Source organism: Lepisosteus platostomus, chromosome 1, assembly GCF_059453375.1.
Source record: "Lepisosteus platostomus isolate fLepPlt1 chromosome 1, fLepPlt1.hap1, whole genome shotgun sequence".
Taxonomy (NCBI): Eukaryota; Metazoa; Chordata; class Actinopteri; order Semionotiformes; family Lepisosteidae; genus Lepisosteus; species Lepisosteus platostomus.
The window spans coordinates 23,953,126-23,966,818 of record NC_142611.1 but is presented as its reverse complement, the minus strand read 5'-3'; the positions used below and the strand labels follow the sequence as shown (position 1 = coordinate 23,966,818).

General features: G+C 31.7%; 1 protein-coding gene across 2 annotated transcripts in view; it reads right to left on the bottom strand.

Annotated features, from left to right (window-relative positions):
• Nucleotides 1-4,178: 4,178 nt before the first annotated feature.
• The window catches only part of gabrg1 (gamma-aminobutyric acid type A receptor subunit gamma1), a 113,261-nt gene continuing 103,746 nt past the window's right edge, over nt 4,179-13,693 (bottom strand). For both annotated transcript variants that reach the window (XM_088627442.1, XM_088627435.1), the window contains exons 7-9: nt 13,366-13,518; nt 12,851-13,050; nt 4,179-10,007 (exon numbers count right to left, since the gene is read on the bottom strand). In XM_088627442.1, coding sequence (XP_088483568.1) covers nt 9,732-10,007; nt 12,851-13,050; nt 13,366-13,518 — 629 coding nt within the window. In that variant the 3' untranslated portion in view covers nt 4,179-9,731. The remainder of the gene's footprint in view (nt 10,008-12,850; nt 13,051-13,365; nt 13,519-13,693) is intronic.

The following is a 13,693-nucleotide window of genomic DNA, read 5'->3' as shown; positions in this document are numbered from 1 at the left end:
ATTTGGGGATCGTTTCATAAAACTTTGATGCTCAATATGTTAAGGGAGAAATGGAAGACTGGTGTCTATTTTTTCTTTAAACTACCAAGACCAGCCATATACAATACAGTTTACATACAGTAATATGTTTATGTTCCTAAATTAATATCGTTTATGACCTTCAGATGCGTTATGCTCCTCTTCTTTTTATGCTCGGCTACTAAAATTTCCCTTTTGTGGTAAAATTCCATATAAATATTCAATACTAAGCAGATTAAAACGTGCACAGTAAAGATATTAAATGATTTAATCTTTTCACTACTGACCAATGCACCACGGGTGCCCCTGTCGGTCATTTTGGCCAGCCAATCACGTACTGCGGTACAACGCGGTGGCTTGTGGGTAGTTGCGTCCGGTATGGGTTTGTACCGTGCATTTTGAATGGCTGCATCTTTAAGATCGCGTTGTATGCAGTAATGGATCTTTTGGAACAATTTGATCAGGTATCAGAGTACAAATTCTATATAGAAAAAACAGATGTTTTATGCTATTATTATAGTTCCGCAAATGAAGTAAAAAAAAATAGTTAAATTGGATATCATCATCTATTACATATTTGTGAGTATGTTTAGCAAAAGATTTATCAAAATTATTTAATTTAAATTTCAGGCTTTTAATATGTAAAATAAAATATGACCTGGCTGGCAGGAGTTTACTGCCACTTTCACATAATTTAGGATTTGGGCTACGAACGGGATTACAGCAATGTGTACTATGATGAAACAGAATCATTTGAAAAACTTTGAAGATCTATAACAACAATACAATCTGGAAAAAATGATTTTTACAGAGATGTTCAAATTAAACAGTATATAAACATCTATATACTTTTATAAGGATTTTGACACAATTGAACATTTATTCAATTATTTTTGAAACTCAATTTTTTTGGCTTTGGTGAGTATTTTCAAAAGGTAATTAGAACCTTGTACAATCAATGTAATAGCTCTGTTAAATTGGCTCATGGAACCTCTCATAGATTAGGATTGGTAGGGGAATTCGACAAGGATGTCCCATAAGCCCATTCTTATTCCTGCTGGTCACACAAGTTATGGCTATTCATATAAAAAAAATGTGTTTCAGGGTATTCAAATACAGGATAGAGAGATTAAGTGTTCCCAATTAGCTGATGACACAACACTATTTTTAAGAAACCACACAGAGATTGAGAAGGCAATTAAGTGTATAAATGTTTTTTCCTCTGTTTCTGGTCTTTCTTTTAATTTAAAAAAAATGTGAACTGATGGCTCTTGGGAACTGTGATGTTTCATCCATATGTAATATTCCTGTAAAAGATGTAGTTAAATATCTAGGTATTAAGATTTCCAAAAATCCAAAAATTAGAAATGATCTAAACTTTTCTCCAATTATGCATTCATTTAAAAAAAAAACTTGACTTATGGTTGTTAAGAGACCTTTCTTTAAATGGTCGAATACTTTTGTCTAAATCTGAGGGTTTATCTAGATTAGTTTATGCTTCACTGGTTCTGGATGTACCACCTGCAACTATTAGGAAAATTGATTGCAAACTTTTCAAATGTATCTGGAGGAATAAACCCCATTATCTTAAAAGATAAATTATTTGTTGTCCACAGGCAGAAGGGGGCTTAAATGCTTTAGACTTTAGGACATCTAATGCTATTTTTAAGATTAAATGGATACAAAACTATTTAAAAAATAAGCAAAGTATATGGCATATAATCCCCGATTTGATATTTCAAGAAGTAGGGGGTCTAGAGTTTTAACTAAAGTGTAACTTTGACATTGGAAAAATCCCCTTGAAACTTGCCAGTTTTCATAAACAGTAACTTCTGATGTGGTCACTTATGTATAAACATAACTTTTCCCCACATAGATTTACTATCTGGAACAACAAATATATAAAAATTAGAAATAAAACCTTTTATTTTAAACTGGGTCAAGAATGGTATAATTTGGATTAAACAATTAATCAAGACAGATGGTGAAATATATAGTTACACCGAGTTTGTTAATAGATACAATATTTCTATAACTTTGGATCAGTATTTTACTGTAATGTGATTTCTGGGGAAATATTAACTCTTTTAAGGTGTTGTAATAGTAGTCCTTTAGAAACATTGGAAGAATTTACAGCTCATATTAGACTACAAGGAAAGGATATTGTGAGTTCTGGATGTAATAACCTATTTTTGAGATCCCTGTTAAAAAATGATAATTTACTTGCGACTACAATACCCAACGATTTAAAATTAATATAGATGACAAATGTGTTTTTTGTGACAATAGCCCTGAAACTATTCAGCATTTGTTTTGGTTATGTCCCAGGGTAAAAATGTTCTGGACTAAGTTGCAGAATTATATTAAAAAAGAGACCAATATTAATATTTGTTTTGTTGAAAAAGATATTATGTTAAGTTTCAGCCCCAGTGAAAACAATAAAAAAAAATTGTTTGTAATAAATTTAATTATTATACTGGCACGTTATCACATACATAAAATGAAGTGGTCTGGGAGGTACCCTCTGTTTGAGTATTTTAAAATGGAAGTAAAGGGGTATTTGCAGACTATTTCGAAGTGCAAAAATATGAAAGCGGTGCGGACATTATTTTTATTTAATTTGTTTAATCTTTTTTCATAACTTGAATTTTATATAGTAGTATGTACCCCTGACAATATTTTTGTTTTGAATTGTTATATGTACTCGTTTGTATTGTAATTTTTGTTCTTTTGTTAAGCATAAATAAAAAAGAAAAAAAAAAGAAAGCAACTACATATAAAGGAAGGCAATAAACTGCTTGATAATTTTATAGTTGCTTATCAACAGGGTAACTTCAGAAAAATAATATCAAAGCTGTACAATAGTATCGAATATATGAAAAAGACTCAACAGAATATATTAAAATAATAAATAAATTACTTTTCTGTAGATCAGTGGAATTTCATATGTAGATTTCAACAAGGCTCTACAAGTTCACAGACTTGGAGAGACTTCTGTTGGAAAAATCTGACCTGTTTTTTTTTTATCGGCCCCAAAATTCAAGCCAAACAAAAAGGCAGCAGTTCACAGTGTTTGGAGGTTTTGTGGAGAGCAAGTTGTGGCTCACACACACATATTCTGCTCATGCCCAAAAATACAACAATAATGGACATCTATACATACAACCCTTAACAATATAGTAAATGTGAACATACCATTTGAATTTTCTGTTATGTATTTGGGTAATTTTGATAATATTGAAGTAAAGGGTAGATGCATATTGGGGATTCTTCTAGCAGCTAGTAAAAAAGCAATCACAAGAAAATGGCTTATAAAAGAATCCCCAACACATGAACAATGGTTTAATATTGTGACTGAAATCTTCATAATGGAAAAAATAACTTTTTTCCCTCAGGTGACAGGCAGGGAGGTTTAAGAAATACTGGGAAACATGGATTCATTTTATCTCCCCACTGAGACCTGATTTCAGTTTATGAGAGAATATACAGTTTTCTGTAAAATCAATAGAATAAGATCAGTGACTGCAATGGTCCAAATAATATCAACCAGGCATCAAGAAGCAAAAAGCAGCAGCGGTAAATATGGTACTATGCTGTTTTAATTATTATTCATTATTAATCACAATACTAATCAATCACCTGTCTAAGAGACAACTTAAATAAAAAATAACTAGGTGTTCCTGAGACTGTTACCGGCTTGAGTTTGAGAGCAAGGTGGTAGGCTACTGTATGTAGAGTTCGGGTTAAAAGCAGAGTGAGTCTGCCTAGATCTGAACTTGAACCCTGAAGTTGCATCTAGGCGAAGTCCAAGCTTCTATTGTTCTCTGGCTAGACGTGGCACTGTATCAGCCTATGTGTATGGCTGCTTGGCGCTCTTGAAGAGAGAGATTACTCCTGTCCTGCTCTGACAGAGAGGCACAGGTAGGCTGGGTAGATATGCACAGGTGGATGTGGTGATAGTAAATAATTCCTAAATGCTCTCATTTGCCTACACTATTAAAATGAAACGTATTATGAAAAAATACAAATAATGAAAATATGTTAATATTTAAATATATTCTCAACAACATTGTCACTCCACAATGTAATCTCTTCTTTTAGAAACACTAAATTGCTAAAGAATAGGAGCTTTTTATTTTAAGACTTGACAAAATAATCTGTTTATTCACTTTGCAGGCACTGTTTTATTTGTTCACAGTGTATTCAGTTACATAGCACATAACCACACAGATATACTGTAAACATTTTTGAGGAGAAAGACAGTTAAACACAGAAATATTCACAGACAGTACTATGACATGAATATTCAGGACTGCCAAATAGGTTACCTTCTTAATATAAAGGTAAATACAGTATGTCAATCATCAAAGTCCTTCCTTTCAGGTCAAAGATTATATATTCATTGAATATCAGTTATTGCAAATTCATTTTAAAAAGTAAATAATTTTCATCTAATATACTGTAATTAACATTAAAAGACATGCATTAGAACAAATGTTTTTTAAATATTCAGGTAATAGACATCATTGTGTCAAACAACAAATCACCAAAAAGCATGGTTTCCAGCACAAATGGTCATTTACATTAATTTACAAATGAATCAAATGAATGCACACAATTCAGACTTTACATACTATTTCTCATAAACATTAGTATTCAAAATGTTTGTAAATCGCACAGAAAATGTGACATACTGGTATTTTATTCTAAATTTAACTAAGCTGGTATAGTTTACCCACAAAAAACACAGCTGGTACATACAGGAATTAAAGATTTCTTTAGTATTTGGTGTTTAGACATGATAAAATAAGCAACTCTTCTGTTTGCCACATTTCACATTCTGACAGGTTTGCTAAATATGTGAAAGTAGAATTAAATAAATCATCAAGCCTGTGGATTGAGTTTAATTGTAATTTTAAAATTCACAGTATGCTTTAGTAAGAATTTATTAAAAGTGAATGTGGATACAGAATTAATACATTTATATAACTTAATCAAAGCTCTGTCTGAAACTGGCTTTATGCATAAATGTGCACCTAATATTGTATTTACATCAAAGCATTTTAAATATTTCATTAGCAGATTCTCTGAAACCACTAACAAGTGTTTTTCTTTTCAATTTAGTGGTACATAATTTCAAACTGCATATACTGAAGCAGCCTTCGGCTAGTCTTATAAATGGTACATTTCAAGGCAATCATAGGTTTTATGTTCACATTACTTTGGATAAAAGGCATAAAAGGCAGCTGGTATGGCTACATTGATGACCACAGTTGCAAAACTGTATTTAATCAGATGTTATCTATTGCACAGCCATGGCCAATATAATGGAAGAAGGTGCATCGAACTTTGATCAAACACTCCCTTCTCTCAATCCTTTTTAGCAGCAGTAATACAATGTATTTAAAACAGAGATTTATATAGCTGTATGGCAAGTTAGGTTTTTACATAAAAGATAAAAATAGGCAGAATTATGTTTTTTTGGGGAAAAAATTAAATACGTTGGAATTTCAAACAAATGAATTGAGATTAATTTACAAAAATTCTAATTAGGCTACTCCTAATTAGGAGTAATTCTAAATTAAATTCAATTCTTTAATTAAACATTTTAATTGTTGTACTGTTAAAGTTTTTTGTACATAAATGTTTGAAGAAATTAGTCCTCCCCTATATACTGTGTATAAATACCTATAAATAGAAATATAAATTCACTACTTACACTTTTAACAAAGTCTGGACTTCCTATCAGAGATTCAATAGAATAATCAAAGCCTGAGGTTTCCAAGTAAAACCAATTACTTTAAATATGCTTAATAATTTAATCTGATCTAAAATATGGACAAGCGTTTTAATGTTCCAGTGATAATGAAAACATATTTTGGCTTTTTGGCACATTTTCTTATACTGACAGTATATGAAAAGAGCGATATAGCAAAATTGAATGAAAGAGTGGTACAGTTGTTTAAGGCAGTAAATGTCTTACATTTCTCAAATAAACCTTGTGTTTATGCAAATGCCAGATAATGGTATGATATTTTGTATACCTTCTCTTTGGTTTAAGGTGATTTACAGTATCTTAACTTGATGAAAAATGTGATGTAAAAGTATTTATAAACAGTCCTTTTGTTTTGTTATGGATTACTGTAACTGTCAATAACAAAAGACTGAGACTGCTTCTGAAATCAAAAAGAGATACATTAAAAAAAGTCCAAAGGGACATCAGTTAATTGCCAATATGTGGTGGCATGCAAAATATAAACATTTTTTTAAAGTACACCCCCACACCATTACCCAAATGTAATCTTTATCAGAATGCCAGAGTTTGTTTAGTTGGTTAGTTGCAATCAGTGTAGGTAAACATTTTTTTTCATAAAATAAACACTTGTGCTTGGAAAGTGAAAAGCAGAGTGAGTAAAAATATTGTGTGTATTCACTACATATAATAAAGATGTGATTTTAATTATATCACTTTTTAAAATTATAGTTAAGATGTGAAACAAATATAAAAAAAGAAAAACTAAATTGTATTTTTTTAACTTTAATATCTACAAATGTACTTAATAATTTTTAGAGATTTAGTGTATTCTATGTAGGGGAGGGGTATAACACATCAACCAATCATAAAACTAGTAAATAATAATTATTAAGGCATCATATAATATATAATAATTAATTAGATATTATTAAATAAATTAACGTGACATGCACACACAGTACCACTCCCTAGAAAATGGCAATATCTGCTATGCAAAAAGACTGAGTTGTGGGAAAATTCTACACTGTCAAGTATTGAAGGTGTGGAAATCATGTACTGTACATGTTTTATTATGGTTTTAACATGCCCTGTACTTTACTATAACAAGGCCAAGAATAAACCATTGATTAGTTTAGTTGCATTCTCTTAAGAAACATGTTTTCTGCTTTGTAGTACAGCAAAGTACATTACTACTACTATTACTATTAGAAAAGGTAATAACATGATGAAAGTGTTAAAATACATGATAAATAAATTCATGAGTTTGTATAATAAATTAAGGACAAGTTCACACAATATCATTCCTTTAGGATCATAATGACTTAACTGTTAAAGTAACACTTTGTAAAGGTACATAAAAAAACTGTAGGACTGCAACTCTCCAGAACCAGACCAGACAGTTTTAGTTATATAAATTCATTCAATCTGAATTACCTCATTTTAATGATAGCTTTACTGTTATTGTTCTTTTAATTATGTTAACCCTGGTATCAATGTGAAACTTTAAATGTCCTGCAAGTAATGTTATTCACCTAATATGTAATATTCACCTAATAATGTTGTAGCCATCAATCGTAGTCTACAACTGATGATAAGACCAACTGTGTTATTACTGTAGCTGTATAGGTCCTCAGAAAACAATAGATTTCTATTTTAACAGATTCTAACTTTTTTATTAGGCGTATATATTTATTGGATTTTTGTGCACTAACCATTGCACATTGATTTTCCACTTTTCTAAATGTTTTAATTTTTACTCATTCTCTAAATGATTTAAATGTGTTTTAAATGAATAAAACAATTTAAGATAAATAATTATATTCTAAAAATGTAAGAATATTTATAATCCTCTAGAATGTGCTTCTCCCATCCCTTCCTGAACTTCTAACAAATTACACAGGAGTGGCCCGAGGGCATAGGATTCATCACGGTGACCTACTGAGTCCGGGGCTCGGAGTGCCTTGTCCCGTCAAGGTTTTAACTATCCATATTCCTAGTTCCCTGTTCCCTGTGTTCGTCATGGATGGATCTCCCGGCACCTTGACCTTGGACTACGCCCTGATTTCCCCTATTGGACTTCCTTTTGGACTCGTTCACCAAGCTCCCCCCATGCACCAGATCACTGCCGTCACTGCCCCCTGTGTTTCTACCTGACCTGATCCTGCTGAGTCTTCCCTGATGTCCTACTCCAGTCACTTCCGGATTATACCATCTCGCATAGGGTCTTTAACTATGCATTTCATGGGAGTCAGAACCGGCTACTATAACACATACCTTGCAGAGACTGAACAAAGATTTCATAATAGTAAATGTGAGCTTCTATGTGATTTAAACACCTTAAAACTTAATTTGTGCTAAATCATCAGGTCTTGACCTTAAGGTAAACTATGAGATATAAAGACTTATTTTCAAAGCCTTTGCCTTCCTTTATACCTAATATGTTTATTTCCAATGTCTCTTAATGGATTATGCATAAAAGCATAAGTACTGTCCTTGTCAAAAGTTACCTAACATAGTTTTCTCTCTCTAAACAAAATGCAGGAATCAATCTAGTTTCAACATTACTAACCATATGTCTCTTAATAGCTTTTTAATGAACCAGCTGACAATTTAATTAGACTCTTAGAACATATCAGTGAATTCATGACAATAAAATCCCTCCTCCTATCTCATAAGTGAATGACATGCATCGTCACATGCATAGCTGCTTTTCCGTTATTTTTACAATATGCCTCAATCAGCTGCCTGGGTTTTGATATATACAGTTTAATATACATCTTTTGCTTGTAATTCTTTATTTGTTTACTTTATGTATATAGTATTTTACTATCTATATCTTGCTTACAAAAGGATTTGGATTATGTGTTTCATACTTACAAAGTATCAAATGAACTTTCTTTCTGTTCAATGTGAACGCAGTGCCTAGAGATCCATACTTTATATTGCTCCAGTTTTAAAATATAATCAAAATACATAGCAGAGCTTATGGTTGTCATGCAAATAACACATAAGTAATACTAAGTAATAGGTAGCTCTTGTACTCTTCTTTATCATGACGTATTATGTCAATCGAGATATGTATAAAATGAAATTTCAGAAAAGATTCTATAATGCCTAATGATATATTTTAATTCTACTACGAGCTGATCAACCAGATACACAGAGAAGCACAATGCTGTTAGAAAATTGAATGAGTTATTTTTAATACACTGTAAAATTATCTTGCCTTCATGATATTCCTAGTACTGATCTTGCATGTTTCTCACTATACATTGCATTATTCTTATTATTATATGAAAGGTGCCAAGAAGTCAAAATCATATAATATTAAATAACTCAGACAATAGATATGCTTAGGGTTGTAACTAGGCTCACTGTGAATTAGCTTCATTCACCATGTAGCTTCATTTAAGGCAAATTCTTTTCACATTTACACCTTAAAGTTCTATATATGTCAGCAGGTTACTGATCTATTTTTGCATTACTAGCAAAGCACATCAATATCTATTAAAATGGCTTTGTGCATTCTTGCTTTAGAATTGCACAGCGGACCTTTGCTCTTTTCCAAAGTTTCTGTAGTAAAAATGTTCCTTTGGCAGCAATGTTGCCTAAGCTGCATTTAATGGGAATATGAGGAGTAATTTAGTATGGTTAAAAAACTCCAGAGACAAATTCCCAAAAAATTCCAGAGATTTGGCTGAATCTCCATACTTCATTTTGGGTGGCCATATTTATTTTAGGAAATGTAAAAAAAAACAAACAGATTAAATAATTAATATGTGAAGAAACGGTTTTACAAATGAATGAATTGTAGTTTTTGTTCTCTGTAATACTAAATATAATAATCTGTGTCAAATGCTAGATAAAATGCCTACAATTTCATGAATATGTGAAGGTGTATCTTTATGGTTTTGATTTTCTAATGATATTGTAATCTTTTGCATCATACCTCCTAAATTTATAAGTACAAATACCCAACCCAATAAACAAGATTAAACAAACCAAATGCTGTAGGAAAGAATATTCGGGAATAGGAGTCAATTTTTGAAACCCGAACATGCATTCGTCCTTCTCTCCAAGCTCCTGTACGACAGTCTTCAAAACAACAGAAGAAACTTGCACAGTCTTTCCCATCGAGACACTCGTATGCATAATCATCCTCTTCTTGGTAGGAGGCAATGTTGTTCATTTGAATTAGGGAAGTTCCTGGTCGAATGTTTACTACAGTAGATTTCTATTGGAAAAAGATTTTTTTTTAAATTTCTTCATAAAGGTCCTTAAAACATGCTATTGGATTGCTAGTAGTACAAACGAAAGCTTTAATTGATCTTTAATTAGTTTTGGTGCATTGTGATTGAACATTACACAAATCTGCCTTCAAATAAGCCACATTTACATTAATGATATGATCATTTTTATAATCCTAGTTAAAGCAATTTTGTAGTGATATGATTGAGTCTTAGAACTACATTTAGACAAAAAATGTATGTTTCTACATGATTATTTTGAAGCTTTCTGCTCACCATTTTCCATGTGGTGGTTTCTCATCCCCAAATAAACTTCATTTATAACTTACACCTTCAAAATGAAATATGTTCTATCAACAATAATGTTCATTAAGCTGTGTTTCATTTACGTTGCTTTTACATGCCCACTTAACTCCTACCTTACGAAGATTTTCTAGTAGCTTGTTTTCTTGAGTTATAACTTCAGATTTCTATCTATATCTGACTCCAGATGCACTCATAATTCAGACAATAACAGGTGCACTTCATAATACAGCTGTGATCACTGATTAACACACACAGGTCAAGAACTTTGAAGTATGTTTTATACTCAGTTTATAGATTTGTAATGCCATTCAATGCCCTCTTTAATTGAACTGATTAGTTCAATACAGGTAAGTATAAAGCAAAAGACATATAACAATGTTCAAGTGGGTAGCTGTATCAGCATGCATAGGCTTCAAAGGAACAAGTAAAGGTTTATTCCATGCTGAAAAGAGAAGAAAAGAAACATAACCGAAACACTGTTTCTTTTCTTCTTTTTTCAGCATGGAATAAACCAGTCATATTATATATCTTAGGTGGGTAGCTGCAAAGGAACAAGTAACAGGTTTATTTGTTATGATTTATTTTTCTCTTTTCAGCATGTAATAAACTTATATTATATTTCTGTTTTCCTATATATATGTTTAACAATATGTTTGCTGACAGTTGTGTATTTTTCTGTTAAAATGTCTGCAGCAAAATGACAATAAAACATATTGTCTGTAATGACTTTATTTTGTGAATGTAAACAATTTTTCATGCAAGTGAATAACTTAGTTGTATCCATATTAGATTTGACTACATTTGGACAGGTTCTGTGTGCAATTGTCTCAGTGGATTAGTGAGCTGGTGTATATAAGCCATAGGGAAAGGTGCAGTCTGTTTTTTTGCCTACAGCCTTTGTGGAGAGTTGTAATGTCTTGAATAATAATTTATTTGAGTTGGTTGGTAGGAGAAAAGAAGTGGTCTGTTATAGTGAGAATCTATTTTTTTAAATTTTGTATTTAGTTTTGTTCTGTTTCTGTATATAGAAGAATAGGTTGGTCTTCAATCTGAAGAAGATGAACGCTGGTTTGCTGGCCAGTAAGTAGGACACCTGTTGCCAGTAAGGTTCATGATGTTTTTGTTTTACAGTAGGTGGATGGTCTATATATTTAAGTTTTATTTTTTTAATTAGTGATTTAAACTGTTTTAAAACTGATGTTTAAACTTTTAATTGTATCAATTGTTATGGTATTTAAGAAATATTTTATAATTTGTAACTGTTTATGATGTTTGTTAGGATTTGTAAAATAAAAAAATGCATGAGTTAGAGTCTAGACAAAATGGATGGATTATTTGGTTATTAAATGTATGGTCTCCTTTGTAGAACGATTATGATGATCAAAATTTGATTTGTGAAAGACTCATAATTTTGCTGCTCTGAGTTATTTGGGTAAAATATTCTGGTATTTGTTTAGAAATTTCCAGTGTCTAATTATGGAAAGTGATTAGTGCTGATTAAATGAAAGTTGGAAAACTGGGTGTAGCCCCAGTTTCTTTGTATAACAGTGATAAGTTAGTACTTTTTGTAACTGAGAAAACATGTTCCCATTCTGGTCTAAGATTGACTGATGAAGAAAAAGTTAATCTGAAGAGTGGGAGAACAATTATAGTGACTTTACTACTGAAAATCTCTATGAGAAGAACAACTGAACAGTGGACAGTGCAGACTCCTCTGAAAGGGGACCACTGGAACATCTAGGAGCCCAGAAGGGATCTGTCCATAAGACTCAGTAACAGGTCAATAAATCATGAAACTTTTTAGGGTGACATGTTGACATGCTGTTAAGTTGTGATCTGTGAATATCAGATTCAGGTTTTGAATAAACTATTAAGTTTAAAACTTGTGTATACCTTACATCATTTTGTAATTTCACAAAATGGGAGACTATAGGTAGGGTCTGAGTACTTTTGCAAGTCACTGCATAGATATCTTAAGTGTACATTTAGTTATGACCTGATACATCTATATTGCTTAATTGGTTAACCACCTATAACAGCCATTTCTCCAGTCAAAAGAGAACAATTTTCTTCTTCGGGAAGCTCTGCCTGTGAACCTACAGTATCAGCTCTCTGTACGTTATGAAAAGTAGGAGCCTTATTTAAATTAAATTCCATCTTTTTTGACATCTGTCTGTATCATCTGCATTTTGACATGATATGTACTGTATCATGTACAACTGTACTGTTGTATTTCTTTTGAGAAAAAATGTTTTCATTTTTCAACAGTGTATACTGATTCTTCCTTTCTTAAATGATTTTCTCAATGCATATGATTTTCTACATTTAAAAATGAGTTTGTCCACCTTATCATTTTCAAGACAGTTTTAAATTACAAACATAAATAATTGTAATAAGCTGCAGGCTTACATAATACAATTTAGGCAATACACTATTTGCAATGGTATCTGAATGGCCTTTTCATCTAAACTTGTAACCATTTTATAATTACTAATTATTAGAATAAATTAAGTAAAAAACTTACTGGTGCATTATTTGCTTTTGTTTTCTTTGCTTTCCTGTTGCTAGTGAAATAATGCAAGGTTCCATACTCCATCAGTGCAGCAAAGGTAAAGATGAAGCACACAGATACAAAGAGATCCATGGCTGTCACATATGATACCTTTGGCAAAGACTTCCTGGAAATTGTGCTAAGAGTAGTCATGGTCAACACTGTAGTAATACCTGTAAATGAGGAATGAGGATGAGGGGGTTACTGTATTTTCAGTGTTATCTGGTAATAGAAAATCAGGCTTGGAGTATTAATTAAATTTAGTGAAAAAAGTCAGCATTACTAAAATAATGCCCCTTCCATAAACCTATTAAATACCACGATTAAATACAAAGTCTGAAGCCTTAAAGTATAATTTATCAATGCAACAATATCACTGATGAAGCAGCGCAGTAGTGACATAATGAGTATGGTTTAAGTTTATTTCAAAGTATTTTAATGTATTATGCCTACTTCACTGCAAATATGTATCTAAAAATAGACCATACCTAATGATGTCCTGGCTGGCACTGCATCTTTATTAATCCAGAATGACACCCATGAAAGCACAACAATCAGTATGCAAGGAATGTATGTCTGAATGGTAAAGTAGCCCATCCGACGACTCAGATCAAAAAATATTGTCATGATCACATATTCTCCTGAAAAACAAAATAAACATAGTTTTGAATCAGTATAAATAGCAACATCTTCTCTAATTTGTTTACAGAGATATGTGATAAATCCACTAACAAGATGGCTCCCTAAATTGTTCAACATTGCATCAAAATCGTAAACATTCAATTTTCTAAATGACCTTTATATTTTTGCATTTTC